The sequence below is a fragment of the Sciurus vulgaris genome (genome assembly GCF_902686455.1).
Source record: "Sciurus vulgaris genome assembly, chromosome: 1".
NCBI lineage: Eukaryota > Metazoa > Chordata > Mammalia > Rodentia > Sciuridae > Sciurus > Sciurus vulgaris.
In genome coordinates, this window is record NC_136461.1 from 84,813,035 (window position 1) to 84,837,452 (window position 24,418).

The 24,418-nt window shown below is 36.4% G+C and overlaps 1 protein-coding gene across 3 annotated transcripts in view; it reads right to left on the reverse strand.

Annotated features, from left to right (window-relative positions):
* Positions 1-24,418, reverse strand: part of DPYD (dihydropyrimidine dehydrogenase) — an 845,662-nt gene that overhangs the window by 93,266 nt on the left and 727,978 nt on the right. For all 3 annotated transcript variants that reach the window (XM_079105431.1, XM_079105432.1, XM_079105430.1), the window contains one exon: positions 15,788-15,967. In XM_079105431.1, the coding sequence (XP_078961557.1) occupies positions 15,788-15,967 (180 nt within the window). The remainder of the gene's footprint in view (positions 1-15,787; positions 15,968-24,418) is intronic.

Consider the following 24,418-nt stretch of genomic DNA (forward strand, 5'->3'; position numbering starts at 1 on the left):
CATATATTAATACATTAGAAACATATTCAGTTGAAAATTTCCCAACAAATTTCCCACTGGGTTTGTTTGTGTAAGGGTGGGTAGGACACAAGGGCAAAAGAGCCCAGCCCTGCATGTAACCCTCCATATCAGCAATCAATTTCAGGTTCTGTTCTGGAAGCTTTGGCCTGAGGCAAGGCCAGCTTTTGTTAACAGAGGCTGCAGGCACCGGCTTATCCTACAAAGCAAAGCAAGTTCAAGGCCTACCAAAGGACCTAATCAAATTTTCTAGCTTGAAGAAGCAGTTTCTCATTTGAATCGTGATGGCACGTCCTCTGCCTACACCACTCCTCAAGAACCAGATGTGTCCCTTCTAGATTTCTAAGCCCTAGCCAGCCTCCCTGATGCGAACGGCCTAAAGTATGCTGATTCCATACCCAGCTTCTGGCAAGCCGGCAGAGAGAAATGCATTTGTTTATGCCCCCAGCCATCCATTTTCTTTAAGCTAGTTTCCAGCCAAAGTTTTTTTTATCTAGGTTCTAGTTACTCTTTTCCAGTGGTTAACTTCATAAGGTTCTTAGTCCCTAAAGGTGACCTAATTAAAAGTAATTTGGACATAAAAAAATGTCTTTAGTAAGTTTCTTACATGATACATCTTATTTATCCCTGGAAATATTATAAATGACTACTCTCTAGTTTCTTTCAGAATGAGTTGTCTGCTTTTCTTTAAACAATGTAACTGAATGGATCTATGTATATTTACATACACAGCAAAATGCACATATTGTAAGCATAGAGTTAGAGGAATTTAGACACACACACACACACACACACACACACACACACACACACACATATATATATATATATATATATATATATATATATATGAAACTATCCCCACAGTCAAGATAGAAGATAAAAATATCATTTCTGGCAATTGTCCTGTGCCTCCTTCTGGTTAATTATTACTTAAAATTGTTCTGACTTCTAATAATATAGATTTGCTGCTTTAATTCTTAAACTCCACACTTAATGAGATTACTAAGTTTTATTTGGTGTCTGACTTCTTTCCCTTAACCTGTTCTGAGATTCCTCTATCTTAAAACTTCATTAATGTGTGCTTTTATTTCTTTTATTTCTCTTGAATAAATACCTAGGAGTAGAAGTGTTGGGTCTTATAGGAAAATGATGAAGAGTTTTTCTAAGTAGTTGCACCATCTTATATACCCTTAGCCAAATATGAGAATTGCAGTTGCTCTACATCCTTACCAGCAATTGGTATTGACAGTCTTTTAAATTGTTCTCTTCCAAATAGGTGTGAAGTAGTATCTCATGGTGGTATTGTTGCACTTCATAATCTCACCTAGACATTTTTGTCTCTCTTTTTCCTTAACCAGGTTGTTAGTTCTCACCCAGTACAGACCTTTATTTAAGAGAATACTATTCCTAAAGAAACTGAGAATACCAAAACCACAATGATGTGTAAGGATCCTGTGTGATACGATACACCGTTGGTGATGAAAAAGATGCATCTAACATTTCCTTGAACTCTCTCTGCCAAACCTCCTTTTGAGTTTCCTAGAAGGGGCGGGATGTACACTAGCAACGGAGCTCACAGATGGATTTTTCAGAATCTTGGTGAATTAATTCAACAAGGACCTGGTTCATTCTAGTTCCAAAGGGATAAGAACATCTGTCCTTCAATTCCACCTCATTTCCCTAACAACTGCCACCTTCTGCAGGTCTTCACTCCTACCTAAATTAGTTAATGCATTCCTCTTAGCCCAGGAAGATCATCCTTGAAGCTCATTAGACTCAAATGCATCTCTTATTAATTGATTCAAAAGTGAAGAAAAATCCCATTCCATATGATTTAGGCTAAATAAAATTTTAAAACACAGTGCAAATCAATTGAACTGTCCTTTCATGTTGCATCTCTCAACAGCTGAATATTCTATATGGCATTTCACAGAAATATGATTTGATTTGAGGAACATCTGCAGCAGTCTGGAACACATTTTCCCCTGTACTTGACTTTTAGCTCATTATAGCTCTCAGATGTTCTCTCAGCAATCCTGTGACATATTGGAGTGTTACTGAACAAACATCAGTGAAGCCTATGTCTTGAGTAGTGTCAATCTCAGTTGAAAATGTTTCAGCTTTCTTAGCATCAACACTAGAAGAATTTAATTAACCCAGTGAAACTTTCAAAATGATGGTTAATGCATGGAAGAAATGAGAAATCAGAAAAGTGGGGGGAGAGTGGGTAAGTGCTTTAACCTCCCACGAGCTGATGCCTGCCACCCTCAGCCCGGGCTTAGGCAGACCATGAGAAGCCTCGCTGCTACGCGCAGCCTCCCACAGACTGCCATGAAACCTCTGGCTTGCTCTATTGCCCCTATGGAGATGGAGAAGGTGGAGGTGGCAAATACTGCTGTCACACTCCCTGGTCCCCACACAAGGTCAGCTTCCAGCCTTTAATCAGCTCTCATCCAGCTGCTCTCATGTTTTCAGTAGGTGGGGCTGGGAGACCAAGGTCAGAAAAGAGCTGTCGGCAGTGACACGGTTTTTTGCCCACTGCTGCTATTACATTAAGGAAGCAGCTGGTGAGATAATGTATGCCAAAGTGCTCTGTAAATTATAAAGTGCTTATATAATTGTCAGGGATAATCACTACTGTTGTTTTATTCCTAGGTTGCAGAAAGAGCACTGATCTGGGCTATTGGGTGATAAAGTCCACCAGAAAGCTGAATATATGGGTGTGTAGGGTACAGAGGGAGGTCTTTGGTGAAAATAGAGACATGGAAGATAACAAAGTGTAAAATTGGTTTCATGGGTCAGATGAACATATGCAGTCATTTGTGAGCCATGGACAGGGGAACATGGGTAGTGAAAGGACAAAAAACATGTGGCTGCGGAGGAGTATCCTAAAAAGTTAACTCCAAGAAGGTTCTCTTCACACACACAAATGCTGTTATCTCAAGACTTTTGCTGTTTTCTGCCTTAGCTCAGGGTATTCTTCCCACTCCTACTAGACTTGAGGTTTCCAACTATTCTGGAAAATATTCTCAAACTGTCCTTCATGCTTGCTATCATGTGCATATCTCTGTATCATTTCAATATTCACGCCGTATTATAAATAGCTCTTTCATTGCCTACTCTGTGATCCTTTTAAGGGCACAGTTATGTTATACTAATATTAATAGTCCTGGACATAGTAGGTGCTAATAATTGTTTGCTTAGGAAAAAATATGAAAAGCCAAAAGATAAGATTGTTTAAATATCAAAGAAGAAATTTCAAATATGCGGGAGTGTTCAGTTGTTGAATACAGATCTAATAAAATAAAGACTGGGGGATGTCTTCTGGATTTGGTGATCTCTAAATCACTGATAACTTTAGCAAGAGCAGCTTTAGTAATTTTTGGAGTTGAAGTGGGTAGATTAGCTGGAGACAGAAAAGCAAGAAAGGAATGAGGGCCAGTGAGTAGAGGGGATATCTACAAGAACCTGAGTGGTGAAAAGAAGGAGAAAATCAGTCCCTCTATTTATCTCAACAATCCTGTAAGACATACATTTTTATCCTGGGTTTTTGGATCAGGAAATAGGGGATAAAACAAAGGTTTTAAGATGCCTAGGGCTTCCTACCAACCAGCTGTGAGTAAGGCAAACTCTGTTCTGATTCCTCAGTTGGGTTAGACCAGTTGTTGACCATTTCTCTAATAACTTATTTAGGATCAGCCTGTCTTAGTCTGTTCTGACTCTATAACAAAATACCACTAACGGAAAACATTAATTTCTCACCATTCTGGAATCTGGGATGTTGGAGATCAAGGTACCAGGAAATTTGGTATCAGGTGAGGGCTTGCTTCCCCACGGATGGACCCTCACATGATGGCCTGCTGTCTGCCTGGAGTCTCTTTCATATGGGCACTAATACCTCATGAACAATTTGCCTCCTGAAGGCCACACCTCCTAACCCCAATGGGGAAATAAACCTTTTAGCTTTATGATATTGAAAGAAAGGCTCTTTGGTAGTTTTGGGAACTTTGCCAAGAAATTTGACCACAGGTGGAATGATATAACAGGAAGCTGCACTGTGGCACCAGCTGCCAGCAGTGGAAGAAGTGGAGAAAGGGAACAGAGGACACTAAAGATGAACTCTTCCATTTTACAGTTTTTCAGAGGGTTAAAGAACTATCAAGTCCTCTGGCAATAGCTCCAAGTTACCTGGCATTCTATATTAACCCTCACAGGCTTGTCACACTGTGGTAATAAGCAACCCTGAAATCTCAGTGACTTAACAAAGTTCATCTCTCTCCAGTGTGTGGTGCTCAGTGATCTAGGCTGTTCATTTAAGGTTGCCACCATCTCAACATGAGACTTGTTTTCTGTGAAAAAGAAAGAAAGCATGGAGAACTGGGTATTAGCTCTTAAATACTTTTGCTCAAAGAGTCCCATGCCACACTGCTCACATTTCATTGACTAGACCAGGGGCAAAGAGGCTAACTTCTCTTGCAGAACCAGAATGGTTTGAAAAGCAGGAAATGCTAATGAGCATTAGTGACAGGGACCACCAACACCAAAGGTTTGAACAGAGTTGGATAGCAAGGCAGGTTTATTCTGCATCCTGTGGAAATTGCATGCAGTAGGCCTAGAATCATTTTATTTTCATAGGAGGACTGGTTGATCATTAATGCCATATGTTTACAAAAGCTGGTTTAATTTGGGACTTACTTTAAATGGTAAGAAAGGTGTGGTAACATCTAGAGCTTGAAAGATGCCCAGATTGACAACCACAAAATGATTAGTGACATTCTACCACTCAGTTGAACTGGGCATGGGGAGGGAATAACTGTCTGTAGAGAACCTAGGAAAGATTTTATAGTTTGGGATAAAATGGGATGAAACTGATAAGCACAGAGACAAGTGGAAACGCTTTAAAGATGTATGGCAATAAATCTTCAAAAGGCCTGGTCTTTGTTTGCTGGGAAGAGACCACAGCAGAATGGCCAAGGAGGTGTGAGGGGCTGGGCAGGAAGGCTCTGGGGCACTTTCAGTCTAAGAGGCAACTTCACAGAGCACCTGCAGCTGCGAATCAAAGGGCGCTCTGTGCAGCCTCAATCACATCCCCACTGCAGGCTGTAGGCACACCTCCTCCAACACATTTCTAGAGGGTTACTTGTCACTGTGAAGCACAGAACGGTTATAGGGTATGGATTCGAGGTACTAATGAGATTGATTCCCAAGATGGTGCAGCAGAAAACAGGCCGGGCATTTGGGAATTAGGTGGTTAACTAGATCAATACAGGTAACCAAATAGAGTAATCAGGTTTCTAAGGAGAAGAAGGCAATAGATATTTCATCTGAATATTTAAAATGTGAGGTTGCCAATTATTCAGTTACACTGAAGATAGCTTGGCCTATCCTTCTTAAGATTCTGGTGTTCCAGTAAAGCTGTTCAACAGCAGTTATGATCCATATCATTTTGAGATTAAAAAATAAATCTAGGGCTGGGGATATAGCTTGGTTGGTAGAACACTTTCCCTGCATGGAGAAGGCCCTGAGTTCAATCCCCAAACCACAAAAATAAATAAGTAAGTAAGTAAATAAATAAATAAATATCTATTTTTTCTTTTAAAAAACTTTTGTAAATTAAATCCCCCATTTTTATTTGAATTGGAAAACATTTAATTTTGTTCTCAAATCTTAGATTAAGACACACTAGCATAAATCTCAATATAATTAAAATTTCTGTTGACTCTTTACATTATCAAAATGATTTCTTTGACTTCTATAATCACCAGAAAAATATATCTTTAATATAATATTCCCATCATTCAAATGGACAGATGGACTCAACTGAAGATAAAACAAATTCATGTTTTTCTCAGAAAGAGTCTCAGGGACCTAAGTCAGAATTACAGAGATATTTTGCTTTATTCCATAAAATCATGATTAGGAACAATATTAATTGTTTGGTTGTTAGTGTCCATTTTTAGAAGGAGAGTAGGGGAGAAGTTCAAGGTTAGAATTTGAACTTCAATTTTAATTTACATGCTTATGGTAATTATACCTTTTAAGATTCTCAATCTCCACCCATAATGATAAAAATTCTAATTTTTTTCATGGTTTAAAAGTAACATCAGAATTAATGGGTAAGTTGTGTTGAAGATGAAAAGCACTTTTGCCCAAGTTTTAAGTATATAATTAATATTAATGAGATGCATTCTGATTAAAGTAGTTATATTTGATGAAGTATGAGGAATTATACTTAACCACTTACTTTTATGAATGTGACAAAGGAAATAATTACATTTGTGCTTGGTAATTAGATATCAATTTTATGTGGTAAGGAAAAATGAGGAATCATATTTCCTTGTAAGCATCTTGGACTAAGGAAAGAAATGGGTGGGAGAATGACAAAACAATGAAAATATTGGTGACTTGTTTCCTATTTCAGGCATGCGATGGTGGGCTGCAATAAGGCAGTTGTAATGAGAGCAAATTTAAAATCACATTGCTGCCCCAGTTCCCAGACCAGCTGACCTGTCATTGCTCCAGATCAGACTCGGAAGTGGAAAGTTATGTTCTGCAACATCTCATCCCGCATCCGTGCCCACACAGGCATTGACAAGTGATCACACGCTTCTGCTGGGCTTGGCTTTGCATCACAAGCATCCTCAACACAGGGTTCCTGGCAGGCACTACTGACTGATTAGAGTTGCCCTGTGAAATGAACCAACTTACCCCTAGGGTGGGAGAAACCACGCTGGGAAGGCTTATAGGCCTTACAAAAAATTCTGGTTATAAGTAATGCAAAACTCCCTCTTCCCATAATATGAGGGATTCCTACCAGCACCTCTTCTAATAGTTCATGTTAAATTCAGAGATTATTACTTCTAATTTGTCAATAGTAGTAGGTACCTCCTTTCTGTCTACTTTAGGAATAATGATGGACCCACTCATGAAAATTTACTGCCCAAACCTAAAATTAACTGATTTTCTCTTCCGTTTTTACCTGTGAAGTGAATCCTTCTGTATTGTTTAGAAATTTTAGGTGAAAGGGTGCTTCAAAGGACAAAGATGCTAGCTGCTAGCTTTTGACCATATCCAACAAAACTATGCTAGTAAAATCATTTTATAATAGAAGGTTAAGAGAACTTATAAAAATGATACTAAGTATTATGTGGAAATTCCACACAAAAGGTAGAAGAAGTTAATTCAAGTGCTTCTCAAATGTTTATATCTACCCCAATATTATCCATATATTTTGGACAAGGCTATATTATATATCCAATGTTATTTCATAGTTACATATCTATATCTATCCCTTTTCATTTTATAAATAATGATAATAACTACCATGTATTGTTTTTCTACTATATGCTGGACACTTTATGTAGATTATTTCCAATCTTCACAAAATATCTGTGGAAAAGATATTATTGTCAACTTGCTTTATGGAAATGGGAGAAACAGGGCATATGTAACTTGCCCAAGTTCATCAAATAATAAATCACTGTGACTAAATTTGAGCCCAGAACTGTGCTCTTTGCTGTAGTACTCATTACATTACACCACAGTGACTTCTCTATTGGATCACTGCAACTGATAAGATCACCAGAAGCTCAGAGTTACAAAAGGGGGTATTCAAATCTATCCAACAGTTTTTGTCTCTAAGCAGGAATAATCCCCATTTATGAAATAGGTGTCTGTTCTTTTGTCCTTTTCTTGATTTTTCTAGCATCTAAGAAATGAATCAAACTACCTGATGATATTTAGGAATGTAGGTTAAGTCCTCTGAAATCTGCAGTACACACTGATCTGGTAATTTTGGAAAATTTGAATTTTGAGACATTGGTACATTTTTCTTTTCTCTTTCTCTTTTCTCTTTCTTTTGTTCTCTCTTTCTTCTCTCTCTCTCTCTCTCTCTCTCTCTCTCTCTCTCTCTCTCTCTCTCTCTCTCTCTTCTTTTTGCCACATCCTCTGAAATAAACTAAGGCATTAAAAATATTTAGCCTCATTTAGTCTGGCTATAGTCATAGAAAGTGATGTCAGTAATAATATTTTCTATTTCAATCATCACCCAAATAACAGAAAAATGTAAATGTCATCTGGAACTTTTCTAACAGAATGGTATAACCATCTGGCAGTCCCAGGGAGAATAACTGCAGGGACAGAGATGCAATGGAAGAAGATAACTGGACAAGGACCACAGAGCCATGAAGTGAACTTGAAGGAAAATAGCTTTCATCTCCCTCTATTCTCCCTTTAATGGGTGAGGTCTGAAAATAGCTATTAGAGAAAGAGCAGAGAAAAGATTATTGCAGATAGATGGGGGTGTGTTGCAAAAGCCTAGTCGTAGATACATAAAAATAAGTATCTCATTCTAAGATTCTAGAACAATACTAGTTGATAAGATTAAATTATTTCAAATTACTTCAGGATATATTTTAAAGTGCTATATACATTTGTTTTGATCACAAGTTCTTTGTGATATACAAAGGTTATGGATATTTTCTCCGATTATGTGACTTGAGGTTTTACTTTATTTTGATGAGCAAAAGTTAACCATGATGAAGCATAATTTATCAATTTTTTTTTCTTGTCTGGTTATTGGATTTTGTATCCAGTCCAAGAAATTCTTCCTTGCCCTGAGGTCATGAAGACATTTACTTATGTTTTTCTTTTAAAAATTTATAGTGTAGAGGCATGGGGTATATGCCTTGTGCTAACTTTTTCTGTGAAGCTAAATTTGCTCTAAAAATGAGTCTTGTCTTACCTGTTATGTATATACTTAGAATTATTTTTTGTCCTATGTGTGGTAGGCATGAGGTTCATTTTTGAAAATATTAATCTCCTTTAATTCAAATACCATTTGTTGAAAGGACTTTCCTTCTTCCATTGGCTTGTTTTGTACCTTTGTGAAAAATCAATTGAGTGTGTAAGTGTGGGTCTATTTCTGTACTTCTATCTGTTCCATTGATCTATTTGTCTATCTTGACACCCAAACACATTTGCTTGATTACCGTACATTTATAGAAAATCTTGAGAAAAGATAGGACAAGTCTTGTTTGTTGTTCCATTTCAAGGGGTTTGTTTTTGTTTTTGTGATCCTAGTGCCTTAAGTTCCAATGCAAATTTTAAAGTCAGATCATCAACTTTTATAAAAATTCATGTTGGAATTTTGATTGATATCATGATGTATATATAGATCAGTTCAGAATGAACTGACATCTTCACAGATCTCATCAACAATTTAAAATTTAAATCATCATCAACAATTTAAAATTTTTCCTCATCAATCCTTCGTAGTTTGAAGCATACAGATATTGCATATATTTTAATTTGTTTCAAATCATTGTTTAATGGTAGCAACTGTAGTAAATGACATTTTAAAATTTAATTTCCACTGTTTATTGTTTCAGTTGTTCACAGAGAAATATACCTGACTTTTGCATATTGCTTCTGTATCACAAAATTCTGCCAACTTCTCTTATTATTTTAATTGTGTTTTCACAGGTTCTTTAGGATTTTCTATGTACACAATCTTACCATCTGCAAATTAAGAGAGTTTAAATCCTTCCTTTCAAACCTAGATATCACTCACTTATTTCTCTTTATGTTGTTGCCTTGGTTAGGACCCTACTATAATAAATAGAAGTGAATAGAGTGGAAATTGTTGCCTAATTTTTGATCTTAAGAGAAAATAATTTATTGTTTTAACTTCAAGGATGATACTATCACATATTTATAGATTGAGGAAATTTCCTTCTATTAATGGATTGCTAAGGGTCATTATGAGTGGATGTTGGATTTTATCAAATGCTTTTTCTGATGCAAGGACGTATACCCAGAATACATAAAGAACCCCTAAATTTCAAATAAGAACAATTAAAAAGTGGCAAAGGATTTGAACAGATATTTCACTGAAAGAAGAAAATATATGAATAGTCAATACAGATGCAAAGTGTTAAATCTCATTATCAGGGAAATGAAATTAAAATCTTAGTGAGTTATCATATCCATATACTGGAATGACTAAAATTTAAAAGACTGAGCATATTAACTGTTGGTTGGAATGTGGAAGAACTAAACACCTACCCACATCTGGTAGGGATGTAAAATGGTACAAACATTTTGGGAAATCAGTTTTGAAATTTTTTGGTAAAATTTGTATATCTACTTTATGTCCAAAAGAAATTACAGTCCTAGGTGTTATCCAAGATAAACAGAAATATATAGTTACAAAAAAGAATTATGTAAGAATGCTTATAAAATATTTTATACTACCAAAAAAAAGTAGAAACATATCAAATGCCATTTTTAATGTTTTTCTTTATTTATATGATTATTATAGGCAGTTTTGTTTTTTCTAGTTGTAAACGGACAGCATGCCTTTATTTGCTTATTTTTGTATGCTGTGTTAAGGATTGAACCCAGTGCCTCACCCATGCTAGACAAGCACTCTGCCACTGAGTCACAGCCCCAGCCTTCAAATGCCATTTGAAACAAATAAACATATCATAGTACCTTTATAAAACAACATTATTTACCAATAAAAAGAAGTGAACTATAAGATGCATAGCAATATGATAAATTCTGGAACACTGTGCTGAGTGAAAGATGTCACAAAAGGCATACTTTGTTTGAATAATGTTAAAGAACATGAAGAAGCTAATCTATGTTGATAGAAAATAGATGGTACTTGTTACTGGTGGTGCTAGGGAACAGAAGACATCTGGGAAAGTATGCAAGGGATCTCCTGAGGTGTTGGCAATGTTCTATACCTTAACAGGGTTTCATGGCATGTACATTTATCAAAACTCATTAAATGTTCATTTGAGATCTGTGTATTTTTTCTCTATATAAATGATACCTCAATTTGGAATAAATAAATAACACAGCACAATCTTTTCCTTCTCTCTCTCTCTTTTTTTTTTTTTTTTTTTTTGTTTGTTTTCTCTTTTTGCAGCTCTGGGGATGGAACCCAGGGCTTGGCACAAGCTAGAAAGTCACTCTACCTCTGAGACACTCTCGCAGTATTACTAACTTTCAGGTTGTAAAAAGGAAATACTCTGTTGTTCTTTTGAGGTTGCTAATATCAGGCCCTTTGTAATGGTTATACTGTTGACTTTGAACATTCCTTTTGAATACTTTGTTCTCCACACTGGAAAACTTGTTAGATAGTTAGATATTAACATATAAAATTACCACAACCATATAAAGTAGTTCTATGACATTGTGTCTCTTTTGGTTTTAAGATAAATAAGAATGATGCATCTGGACATATGGATATAATTTTAGTTTTTACCATCAAAACAAAGTCTTATTTTCAGAGTTACTATACAAGTTCCATGAAAGCATTTCTGATTTTAACCTAAGAAAGGTCTTTTAATGAGCACAGATTATGTTGACTTATTAATGTGTATTTCATCATGTTTTAGTATCTACTGAAAGTAATTTGGCACGTTTGCTGTTTTCTTCTAAAATGACTGCTATTCCTGAAAGTGCCTGGCTGGAATTTTAATTATAAATGGCTTTCTTTTTTTCTCCTAAATAAGAACACCACAGACACTTTGTGCAATTTAATTCTATAAACATGTAGCATTGTTCTAGGTGCTTGAAGCTCCAGTATAAATAAGACATGATCTCTGGTCTTAAAATGCTCATAATGAGTTGCAGCAGTGAATGAGTAGACAACTTGGAGACTAAAATTATTAATACTAGTTATATGAATAAAGAGCAAGGAGAACAGAGAAGAAGTGATATGACTTTTCTAGAGAGAAAGGAAGATACACAAATTGCTTTACAAAAGAAGTGAAATTTAAGGCAAATATTAAAATAAATTAGTGATTGATCATCATCATTCAGCAATTGAGTTACCATTCTGTAGATCTTACTGACACTGTGGTAGGCACTGGCACTAAAAATGTGTTCTGGGCTCTCAAGAAGCTCATAATCTAGGCACACTTTGCTATATCAAGGAAGCATAAATGTGGTTCACCTGCCTACCTCACCCTTTCTATTCAGGTTTCTTACCCTCTGATTTTACTAAACTAGATTCATACACAAAATGGAAGTTTAAGTTCAAAAGTTCTTTCTTCTGACATTCTTTCAGGTGCAATGAAAAAACTAATGGCTAGTAGTCAAGGGACTATTAACTCTAAATGCTACCCCACCATGGCATCTTCTTATAACATTCATGTATTCATTTACCCACTTATTTGATCAACATTTATTAAGCCCTGACTGGGATAGAAAGATGGATGAGACAACCGACCTCTGCAGCAGAATAAAAAGCCATGTAAAAATTTAATTGCTGTGTGATACCTGTTGCAAGTGAGGTTCAGGAAAAGTAGGAGAAATAATTTTGGTGTAGAGGGCAGGGAGTAACTTGAAGAGAAGTTGGTGCTGGAGAATTTCTCCTCAGTGAATTGGATAGCTGCTCCAGATGCTAGAAACAGCATGTGAAAAAGTGTGCAGATGAACACTTTTTTGAACATTCCTTTTGAATACTTTGTTCTCCACACTGGAAAACTTTAGTAAAAACTAAAATTATCAAATCATCAAATCAGCAGGTTTGGATTCTGCTGTTTCCATTCCAAGGCTCTCAGTAGTCTTGCTTAGGGGTGCTACTCCCGTCCCCAGCACAGAACCATGAGGACATTTCTTTCCATTCTTTTCTGATTGCAAAATTTGCTATTCAAATAATGGAGTGCTCCATTTCTTTCATGTCTTCTTCTGCAAATAATCTTGACATAATTATTCTTTCCCACACATGAAAATGCCCAATAGTAATATTTTCATATTTCTATTACTAAAATATATATTTTGCCTCCAATTCCAAAGAAAAATTTCTGGATTAATGTGTACTTGCAAATATATTATCATGATACTTCTTACAAGCCCTTATTTAAAACTCCTGGACTACATGTATTGACTCAGAGCTGTGTTTTGGAGGTTAGAAAAGTAAAATGGTCTGTATGTCACAGTTTATCAAATACTCCCACCTCTACTCCCAACGAAGTGTTGGCCAGCAACCTGGAACCAAACATATTAGCCTCTCTGTAATAAAGATTTAAACGTTCTCTAAGAAGAATAAATACAGATTATAATAGCCTCACATCAGTTCAGGTCAGGTTTTCTGCCAAATATAGTATGTAAAAATATTTGATTTCAGCGCTTTTGCTGGGTTCCAAATTTTTAAGTATGGTGGCCCTGTATTGTGGTTATCATCATTTTGAAGCTTTGGAAACAGGTTTAGAGGGGTTAAGTAACCTACACAAATTGCCTTAGCTGGTAAGTAATGGAGCTTCATATAAGCCCAGCAGTCTTACCCTAAACTCGGCTAAACAACTATTGGCCTACTTGCAGGTTCCTGACTGGATAGCTCCCTTCTCTGGCCATTCAGAATCCGGTGTTAGATTTCTACTCTTGCCTCTTTCTATTTTATTTCTTTTCCAGCTCAAAATCATTCACTTCTAGCTTTCTCCATCCAGAGATGTTTGTGTCCTGCTCCTTTCTAAGTTCTCATCCCCGACTTTTCTACTGCTATTTTTTCTTTCATTTCTTTTGGCAACACAGATCCTTGCATCCCTTCATTGGATTGATGTGTGAAAATGAAGATTCCTGGTTGAATCTCCAATCACCAAATCAGGATGCATGGCTGGGCCTGGGAATCTACATTTCTCTCATGCATAACTCAGAGATTTGTAAGCACAAATAGTAGGAGATCAACTATATGTGAAAGATGAAGTAGAGTAAAAATTGTACTTCCCAAAAAACATTTCCTGTCTTAAGAAGTCAGCTATATCTAGTGGGTCTTTCTAGAAAGGTACACCTCCTTCTCTCATCTTCATGCTATAAGGTATAAAAGAATCAGGCCATTCTTTTGCTAGTAAATGAATATATGAGTTGCTTGGGAAGACATACATACATGTGTGCATACATGTACACACACACACCAGCAACAAAATGAATGAACAATTAGGAAGTCACCTGTATTCCGGATCAGAGCATTTTGATTTACTTCTGGGGAAATTAACCTAAAGGGGATATTCCCCTATTGTTTTAGTCATGTCAGCCCTACATTGGACAATCTAGGAACATAAACTTATTACCAGACCATCTGCTTGCTCCTCAGTTCAGAGTTGAGAAATGAATCATTATTATAATCACATAGGCAAATTTTTTTTTAACAATTGATAATGCTGGAAATTACACTTATGCTGATGAAGGCTGGACTTACCAAAATTAAGCCTGAATATAGATTCAAAGAAAATCAGTTTCCACTTATGTCATTGACACACATGTCCCTATCATTATCTATCCTTTTTTGAATACGCAAGTTTTGAAATGAGTATGAAAGTGTTTTAAAGACAAAATGTTACAGTATAATGCTTCTACTTTCATTTCAGCTCACATGGCAACCTCCCAAATTTGAGACAATGCTTTTATAAAGGGTCATAAACTATCATGTCAGAAGCAATTTCCTTGAGATATTTACGTTGAATGAGTATAATGTCATTTGTGAAAAAAATTATTTTTTAGTTATTAACAACCTGAGGATATTGATAGTCATTGATAAAGGCAAGAACTGTCTACATACTGCAGACTCAGTTTATGATAATATGATTAGTTACACTAACAATGCTGCTTAGGCACTGTCTTGCTAATTATAATATTATAAATATTAATGTCACAGCTTTTCTGTTTGATTGCCACTCTTGGAGTCATTCATCGTGATATTTTCCTGGAACCCACATTGTAAGATTTTATTTCTTTCTCTCTCTTCTTTCTCATCATTGGGCCTGCAATCATACACATTATTTTTCAAGAAGGCTTTATTTTTGGCTGTCTGCTAGGAGAGGGACTGTGATATTTCCCATTATCAGCAGCCAGTTTTAAGATGTTCTCTTATTCTTGCTGAGTCCCTCCCCCAGTTATCCAAGGCACAGTACCCAGGGTTTTTGTTTTCCATTCTTTTTCATGTGACCTGTTTCAAGTTAAGATTCATTTGAATTATTAAATGCTTCCTTAAAGAATCTTTTTATACTGCCTCTCTTTTTTTTTTTTAAAGTTAATTATTGATGTAGTGACAAGCTGAAAAGACTAAGAATGATAATTTTTTTCTTCCCCTCGTTCAGGACTCAAGAAATGTCTTTTGACAATGGTTGCCTATTTAGAATAACACAAAGGAAATACAAAGGCGAAATGCTGAATGTTGTTTTAGAAAAGAGTTGCTAAAATCACTGTATTATACAAAATGTAAATGTAGTGTATATTTCTCAGAAAATAACTGTTAGTGAGAAAGTTGGGATATAACCTTTTGAGCCCAGGTTTAACCACACAGCAGAAGCAGTTACAAAAGATACTGATTAGATTTTAATTTTAAAAACTTCATCATATTATTCTGGACTCCAGTGATTTGATTGTCTTGAAAATAGAAAGGTAACGTTATAATTTCCAGAGCTTGTTAAAGAATAAAGAAATCTCCAGTCTCCCACTAGAAAGAATGCCAGTCATCACCACAGTAAGCATGAATTTGGAGGCACTTTACACTACAAACTTCAATCTTTTCCTTTTATATGACCTTGTGTTATATTGGTTTTATAAAAAGGTAACTCACAGACCATCATATAGCTGTAATCAAGCCTGCTGCAGAATGATTCTACTGCAGAAATCACATCGGCAGGCACTGTATTTCCTCTGTTAGTGAGAAGGTAGGAAGGCAAACAAGTCTGAAATAGCAACACGCTGAAGCAGAATTCTCAAGGATAACATCAGGGAGGTGAGCACATACCTTTCCCATGAGCTCAGCAATACGTGGAACTGGTTTCCCTTTCTGGTGGCTCACAGTGGCAGGACTCTGCCCATCCCAGTCTCCTAGCTCTTCAATGCTGCTCAGATACAGCAGGGCTTTGAGGCCAGTGCAGTAGTCTTCAATCACAGTGAAATCCTGATTCTGAACAGCACTGCACACCTGGAAAAGATGGAGCAACCAACCCAACATCAAACCAAGAGCTCGTTCTCCAACAGATTCACTTTTCCTACTCCAAGGAATATTTATGTTAGGTACCAGGCACTGATCTAGGCATGGTGGAAAAAATGGCTGCCTGGGGTTGCTGGTGGTGAGGATGGAGGTACTGCAGAGGGGCACAGGGGAACTTCCAGAGATGATGAATGTTTTCATTAACTTGCTGTGGTGATGGTCTCACAGGTATTCACACATTTCAAAATGTATTAAATATATACTTTATGTATGTACAGTTCATTTTATGTCAGATATACTTCAGTACAGCTGTCAAAAATTAGGTCAAATAGGTTGAATGTTCAAGGAGCAAATTTGGCAGGAAGACATTTTAGCTTCCATCTTCCCTCTACCGGGATGTGCTGCTCATCCACATAACTCAACCTTCATTTACCCTGCTTATGTCTTCACCCTCCTCTGCTTCTGTCCTCCTTTTTTGTTCACTATGTTCCAGTCACCCAGGTCTTTTCTCATTTCCTTACATTTTCCATGTGATTTCTCTTCATTTGTGCTTTTCCACAAGATGTTCTTGCTGCCTAGAAGTCCATCCCTTCTGTGCATGGCTAACCACTAACCACTATTCAGTCTCCTGGTAAACATCACTTCTTCAGGGAAGCTTCCAGGAACTCAGAGCAGGTTAGGTATTCATTCACTCAGACATCTTTGACTTTCAGTTATTGAATGTTACATAGTTGACATAGGGCTCCCAAGTTAAACTGAAGCTTAAGGAAGGCAGAACCATATTTATGCTGATTATATCATCCCACAAACACAGGACTTATCACAAACATGTTAAGTGAGTGGCAATCAAGAAGGGATTTTGTCTTAATCATGTCAAACTATACTGGACAATCCAGGAACACAAACCTCTTTCCCACCCCTTATTTCTTGAGAGATAATAAGTCATAAAACAGAAATTAAGGAAGATTGAATTAGAGAAACTCAGAGGCTTCCAATAAAACTATACTTGGGATTTTGTGACTGTTTTGGGGACTTAAGTTAGAGCTTGAGAAATGTGGATTTAGAGAAGGACTTCTAGCCAGGCGCAGTGGCACATGCCTGTAATCCCAGCACCTTGGGAGGCTGAGGCAGGAGAATTGCAAGTTCAAAGCCAGCCTCAGCAACTTAAGCTCTAAGCAACTCTGCAAGGCCCTTCACAAAATAAAAAGTAAAAGGGGCTGGGGATGTGGCTCAGTGATTAAGCACACTTGGGCTCAATTCCTGGTGGTAATAATAATGATGATGATGATAATAATAATAATAATAATAAAGAACTTCTGAGGTGATTATTTCCAAAGTTATTTCTCCAATTGGATACCACATGTATACTGTAGAGACTCATTTACAATTGTCAATAGAACCAAAGAATCTATGCCTTGGAACAATTTGAGCATTAACTAAGACAGTTATAGCTTTCTTAGAGTTGATTTTTTTTTTTTTTTTACAGTACAATTATAGAGAACATCATTATAATTTCCTCCACAGGTATTCAAGTATTTTTTAAGCTGTAAAAGTCAACTGATGCTTTATTTAATCCTCTTTGTTCACTCTCAGATCCTATTTTTTATAGTATATTCTTATGAGTGTGCTTTTACTAAAGTCTTAAAATAATTCACCATATGAACATAAAAAAATCAGATTTTGAAAATCACATCATGTCACATACTTTATAAGATGTTCCTGACTATTGTGAAAACCTGCTGCTAAAAGAAATCTGGAAATACTTTGCAAGAAATGAATGGTAAAATTTAATCTGAGTCACTCTAATTTTTGCTAATAAGAAGATACCAAAGCTATTAGTTCTCTTAATCCATAGACATGGTGCACTTTGTATATGGTAGGTTTGGTCAAGGGGTGAAGTGTTCAAAATGTAAACTTGGTATCAAAACTGTGGAAGGATGCAGGGAGGCCTAAGGCTAAGAAGCCTTCCTCTTTTTCACTCCTATTTCTTTATCCTACAGTGTCAGTGCTATGCATAATTGGAAGCTAGAGTGAGTATGTCAAGTGGATACAAAACCTGAAGAGGGAGAAGAGACTATGAGATAGCAACTGAGCAGGGAGCTGGGGCACATGCCTGCAATCCCAGTGGCTTGGAGGCTAAGGTAGGAGGATGGCAATTTGAAGACCAACTTTAGAAACTTAGTGAGGCCCTAAGGACTTAGAGAGACCCTCTCTCAAAATAAAACATAAAACAGGGACTGGGGATGTGGTTCAGTGGTAAAACACCCCTTAGTTTAATACTCAGTACCAAAAAAAAAGAAGAAAAGGAAAAGAAAAAAGAGCAACTGAGGATGGCTGGGTTGGGGGACAAAGCTGGAGTCCACTAAGAGACATGGATACTGGAGGGACCACTTCAGTTATATTTAATCAAATGACAAATGTCATATTATTTATGTACCTTCGGAAAGTGAGTAATTTAATTTGTACTCTCTGCTAAAAATAAACCTATTAATTTTCCTGATATAGACCTTGACAAAGGAGAAACTATTCTAATAGTAGAAAATTTACACATTGATGTTTCTTTAAAATTTCCGATACACATACAATTGTCTGGGGATTTTATTAAAATCTGGTCTGGAGTGGGACCCTGGAATGGGGTCGTGCATTTTTGACCAATTTCCATTTTATGGTGATGTTTTGGATCATACCTAGAATAGCAGTTTTAAGCATTGGTAGGATGAAATGCTGTCTGTGAAGCAAATTTCTAGACAATTTTTTCTTCATTTTACCAATATTTTCATAGTCCTTTAAAAAAGTGCTACTTATAATAAGAAATTATGTTTGAAGAAACAATTTTGGCGTTAGTAATATGACTAAAAATAAATCTTCAGACTCAAGCAGACCATTGGAAACAGCACTGCCCTTGGGATCTGATCTCAGAAACCGAGTCTTCCCAGAAAGATGTCTTATTGTTGGATGACCCTTACATCTCATTGAGGGCTTCATCTCTATCTCAAAGGTGAATGGTCCCTTTTAAAACTCCGAACATGTAGCTGCTATGCCTAAATGGGTGTATTTTATATGACATCTCTTAATTGTTTGTTTAACAGCTCTGATTAGGACTCTTAATAGCTGTTAACATGTTTGCTTAGGATAATTTGTAAGTTCTTTGTGGTGAAGGCTGGTTTATCTTTCTTCGCAGCAGGGCATCAGGTTCCACTATAAGGACTATTGTCACCATTAATTATTTGTGTAAGTGTGAGTATCCCCACAGCTAAGCTGTCTTAAAAAGGGGCCTCTAGATTCTCAGTAGGACCAGCCCCCCGTGGGGCTGGGTAGGTGATGGCCACCTCTGCAGCAGAGCTCGAAATGTGCCAGAAAGTTCCCTCTCCACCAAGGTTGACTCAGTGCTTTGAAGTTTCACTTTGAGCAGAGGCACACTTAACCAAGGTCTGTCTCTGCAAAGTGACTGTACAAATAATACCTGGGAGGTAAAAAAGAGGGCTGGGAGGGGGACTATTCCTTTCTCATTTTTCTCATTACATGAGATCGTCCAGATGAATAATAAATTAGCTATTTGTGGAGATGTACATCTTAAAAATCTCCTTTACATGACTTATTTCTTTCAGTACTCAGAATAAGCCTGATTTAGGCAGGATAGAGGGTAATATTCTTATTTTAAAAACGAAAGAGTTTGGACTTAAAGTACCATTTCTTAAAGTCAAATCTGCTGGGTTTAATGCCACATCAAGTTAAGAAGTTAAGAGCACACACATAGAGGTAGGGCAGGATTGGGTTCAAACCACATCCTAACTTTTTATCTGTGAGCAACTTCCTTCACTTAAAAATGGAGATTAAATACTTAGCACATAGGAAGCTAAGGTAATATACTTTAGTTCTCCAAATAGTAGCTAGTACTTAGTAAGCTAGATTGGAGCCAGGAATAAATTTCATAATATGAATAAATCATTAGGGCATGAATTAGGTATGATATAATTTTTTAAATCTAGTGTATTTTTATTCTAGTGCTACTAAAATGGTCATAGAGCTTATTTTTATTTGCATTAAATAATTTCATATATACACATGTGTGTATAGTATATACAGTGTGTATATGTGTGTGCGTGTGTGTGTGTGTGTGTGTGTGTGTGTGTGTATGGCTTTGACCTTGTTGGAGTACATGTATCTGAGATCCTTAGTCATTGAGTAATGGTGTGAAAGGGGCTATTCTTTTAGCTTCTGTGTCCCTTCCCCCCTCTTCCCAATCTAAAACAGGTAGATGATAACATCAGATTGTTATAAAGACTAAATTACAACATGAAGGTGGAAGTTTTGTGGAAATTATAACACTCAGTCAGAATGGCACTAAACCTCATCGATATTATCAAGTAATCTAGAATTTAAAGTGCCTAGGGAAAGTCAAATCAAATGGAAAGTTTTCCTGTTTAAAAAAAAAAAAGCCAACTTCCTCTGAAATGTCAAAGGCAATTTATTAGGAAGCTATCAAAATGAGATTAAAAAGAGTGATCTCTGGTAAATAATTTGGCAAAGAAAAGCTCTGCAAAAGCAGAACACTCTGACATTGGCACATGCTTTTGTGCAACAGAGCAGCACATTTTTCGTATGATATTTTAAAATGTGAAGAAGTTTTAAAATGGAGATCTTGATCTATTAGATGCAATTCAGACAAACTCAAGACCATAATTACCCCTTGCATTTCTTATAACATAGGTAGACAAACTAAAAATTCAGATCTTGGAAATATATGTATCCAGGACATATGCAAGTAAGGTATATATTTTAAGTACAAAGTAGTCTCAAAGTTCTTGTAAAGTCATTAGTAAAAGGAATACTGGAGAGTAATTACATTTAAGCCAAAATTGGAAACTTCTCTGCAATGGTTTTCTCATTCCAAATTACACTAATAAGAGTCTTATGTAGCTGGAAAGGGTTGAAACATCTTCCCATGAACCTGGTCCAGCTCTGAAACACTAATAAAGATCTTCTATCCAATTCTTAAAAGATTTCCCAGAAAAAATAAAAACATCCTATGATCTCTCTACTAATCATTTTTGATTAATGTTAGACTATTTTAAAACATTTGTCTTTATAAAACATCTGTGATATTTCATACATTGCTTTATAGTTTTTAAATGATAGTCAAAGTTAAAAATATTCATATAGTGATTTACAATTTTAAAATACACTCACAAATAAAATTAAAGAAAATTTATTAGATGTTTGCACACCAGCCTCCTTATTTCACAGACTAGGCATTCGGAAAGTTGAACCATCTTTCTATGATGCAAAGCTGGTTGCAGGCAGAGCTGCCTCATCACCTACTCCAAAGTGACTCTGCTACAGCACTGTCTCTCGAGTATCATCTGACTTACTCCATACAGCACTTCTGAGAGGAAGACAGAGGAGATGCTACGAATTCTTCAATAAGTGAGGAACCTAAAACATTGAATGCAATGAAACTAAAACACTGACTGCAATGCCCTAACTCATAAGATTAGTTGTAGTAGGGTCACCATGAAGACCCAGAACTTGTGAACTCTGCAGAGCTTCTTGTCTGTTTTTATTTCCATAAACTTCAGTTGTTAATATGATGCAAGTATTACATAGTAAATAGGTACTTATTTATAATTTTATAAGAAGCATCTTATTGCAAAATGATTTCAAGTTTATTAATGAATGGCAAACAAGCACAGATTTTTCAAATTTAAAATCTTAATATTTGTATGACTTGCTTGAAGGTTTTCTGCTAAAACTGGAAATCAGATCTCTACTCTCTTTGGATGGAAACATGACTTGCAATTCCATCTGTCCATACCTATGATTAAAAATATCAAGTTTTCCAAAGGCATGAAATCAGTAATTCCTCACTGAATTGAGTTTTGACCAGTACTGACAAACAGAAGTATAAAACTACACTGTTCTTTTTAAATTGGTGAATAATACATATTGCTAAAGTAATAATTCAGAATAACAATATTCCCCCACGAGCTTTTGGTACTACATAAACATGGCATTACTTACTGGAATTCATGAATAAAACACCAAAATTATAATTTTATAAAAATATAGGTGAAAAGACAGCCCCTGGAGATACATAGTACATAAGGAGCTAGATAGGGATATATTTGTATATTCACATAAAACCACAAATCTTAGTTGTTCTATCATATTAGTTTCCATTTGTTGGAGCTGTACAACATCAAAGTCATGATGTCCCTATATATTGCATTTAGCAGTAATGTAACGGACTACGTGAAGAAATCAAAGTGAGAGTTTCTAAGTAGTTTCCTGGCAATTGAGACAGCAGGCTCTTTCATCTGCTCTGTAACTGTGGCAGTGCATTGATTTAAACTCCTTCTGAGATCTCAAATGCTTTTATATTCTTAGGTCTCTCAAGCAGCTTTTTTTTTTTTTTAAGTGATAAAATTCTAGCATTCAGCAGAATATCATCTTGTTTCCCCTAAAAGAAGAGGACTTATTTCAGCTTTGCTACTAAACTGCACAGGATCACTAAGTAAAATAGCTGTCCAAATGTCATCCTATTAAGAAATCTGGCTTTGAGTTTGGTTTTCTATGTTCTGACCATAGCAAATTGGATCGAGGAAAAAAGAACAACAAACAAATAGCCCCACAGATGTTGTTTTTCAAAGGTTCAGTTCAGAAAAAAATCCCCATGGATAAGCAGTCTGCTTATTAAATATTTTCAAAGTTGTCTTTTAATTGCTACTTGCTGATAAATCCTAATGGTACAGGAGTGACTTATATCACATATATCATTGTCAATCACATTACATATCCTCTTATCTAATCTTTTAAATTATAGATCCTCTGACAAATTTTAAGTTTATGAATTTTCCCATCCCCTCCTCCAATTGAGAAGGAATTTTATAGAGGTTGAAAGCCCATTTTTCAATGTCAATCTGTGGTTATTCTTTATCTAATTAATTTCTTAACTCAAGTTCAACTAAAGACAGACTAACGAGAATAAAGTGTTTTCAAGGTATTTTGTACTGTGATCCAAACCACATTTTGCCAACCAGAATATTATTATCACTTCTCCAACTATTTTCTCAAAGGCAGCACAGGTGATGGCCACCCACTCAACTACTTCTCAGAAGAGCATCTGCAGGACTGATCTCTGCTGTACTTTGTGGATGACAGGACTGACTGAAGATGGTGATGGCCTGGGCTGATTAGTCAAAGGGCAGTGCCCTGCAGGCCAGACTGCCACGCCCCTTTCCTTGTATCTGTCCTTTACAAAGTGAACTCCAACTGGATTCAGATCTCAATAATGACCTGAATGAAGAAATAATAATAAAAAAGAACCATATAGAGACACAGCACCTCTGTCTGCCTTTTATGCAAGGCTAGAGATAAAATGGGTGAGCTGGGAACAACACGTAGGGCCAAAGAATGGCGATTGCTATCTTGCCTCTTCAAAGATATTACTGTGGATGGCCCTGCTTCCCTGTGGACACAAACACAAAACTAAAAAGACTACAGCAACACTGGAGTCCTCCACACACCAGGCTCCTATGTGGACCATCCTTTGGTTGTGGGCTGTGGCTGCAGTTAGAGGCAGCTTGGCTACTTTGCTTCAGAGGCAGTGGGATTTTTCTACTAAAATAGTCTCTCATCTTCCTGGACTAGTGCTTTGGTAGAGCATTAGTAACAATTTTCAATTACTCTGCAGTAACACAGGTGGTGGAGCAAGGGCTTGCATGGTGCATCATGCATGCTCAGCACCGCTCACAATAAAAGTGGGGCAAGAAAGGGAAACTAAACATGCAAACAATAGCTATCAGATGATTCAAATCCATAATTTTAGGCAATCTTTCTTTTTCAACAGAGTCAACACAGCTGGGAAAACTCAATTTATCATATCATTTACTAAGATGCCACATCAAGTTTGGATCACAGAAGGAGAATAAGTCATAATGCCTGGAGAGGAAAAGTCTGTGGGGGAATTAACATAGATTATTTTTTCTGGACTGTGAAAATGGATAAAGGTATGTGCTCACTCAACAACACAAGCAGACACACAATATTCCAAGAGTCAATCTGCCCACAATAAGAAAACTTACATGAAAACAGTATCTTGAATAATACTGTCCACCTTTTGGCTCAAAGCACCCACCCACAATTCAGTAGTTCATTTGACGATTAATCTATTATTGATAAAAAAAAAAAAATTGTGAGACAATAGCATGTGTCTGTTATCAGAGACAAGATCTTGATTGAATTTCCAATGCATTCTGGGACACAAAGTTTACAAAGTTCAGCGAATTTAAGAGTAAGCAATCTACTGCTGGAAAGCTGAGGCAGGAGGACCATGAGTTCAAAGCTAGCCTCAGCAACTTAGTGAGACCCTGTCTCAAAATAAAAAATAAAAAGTTCTGACTAAATGACGCCTCGTTTGATCCTTGGTACGAAAAATAAATA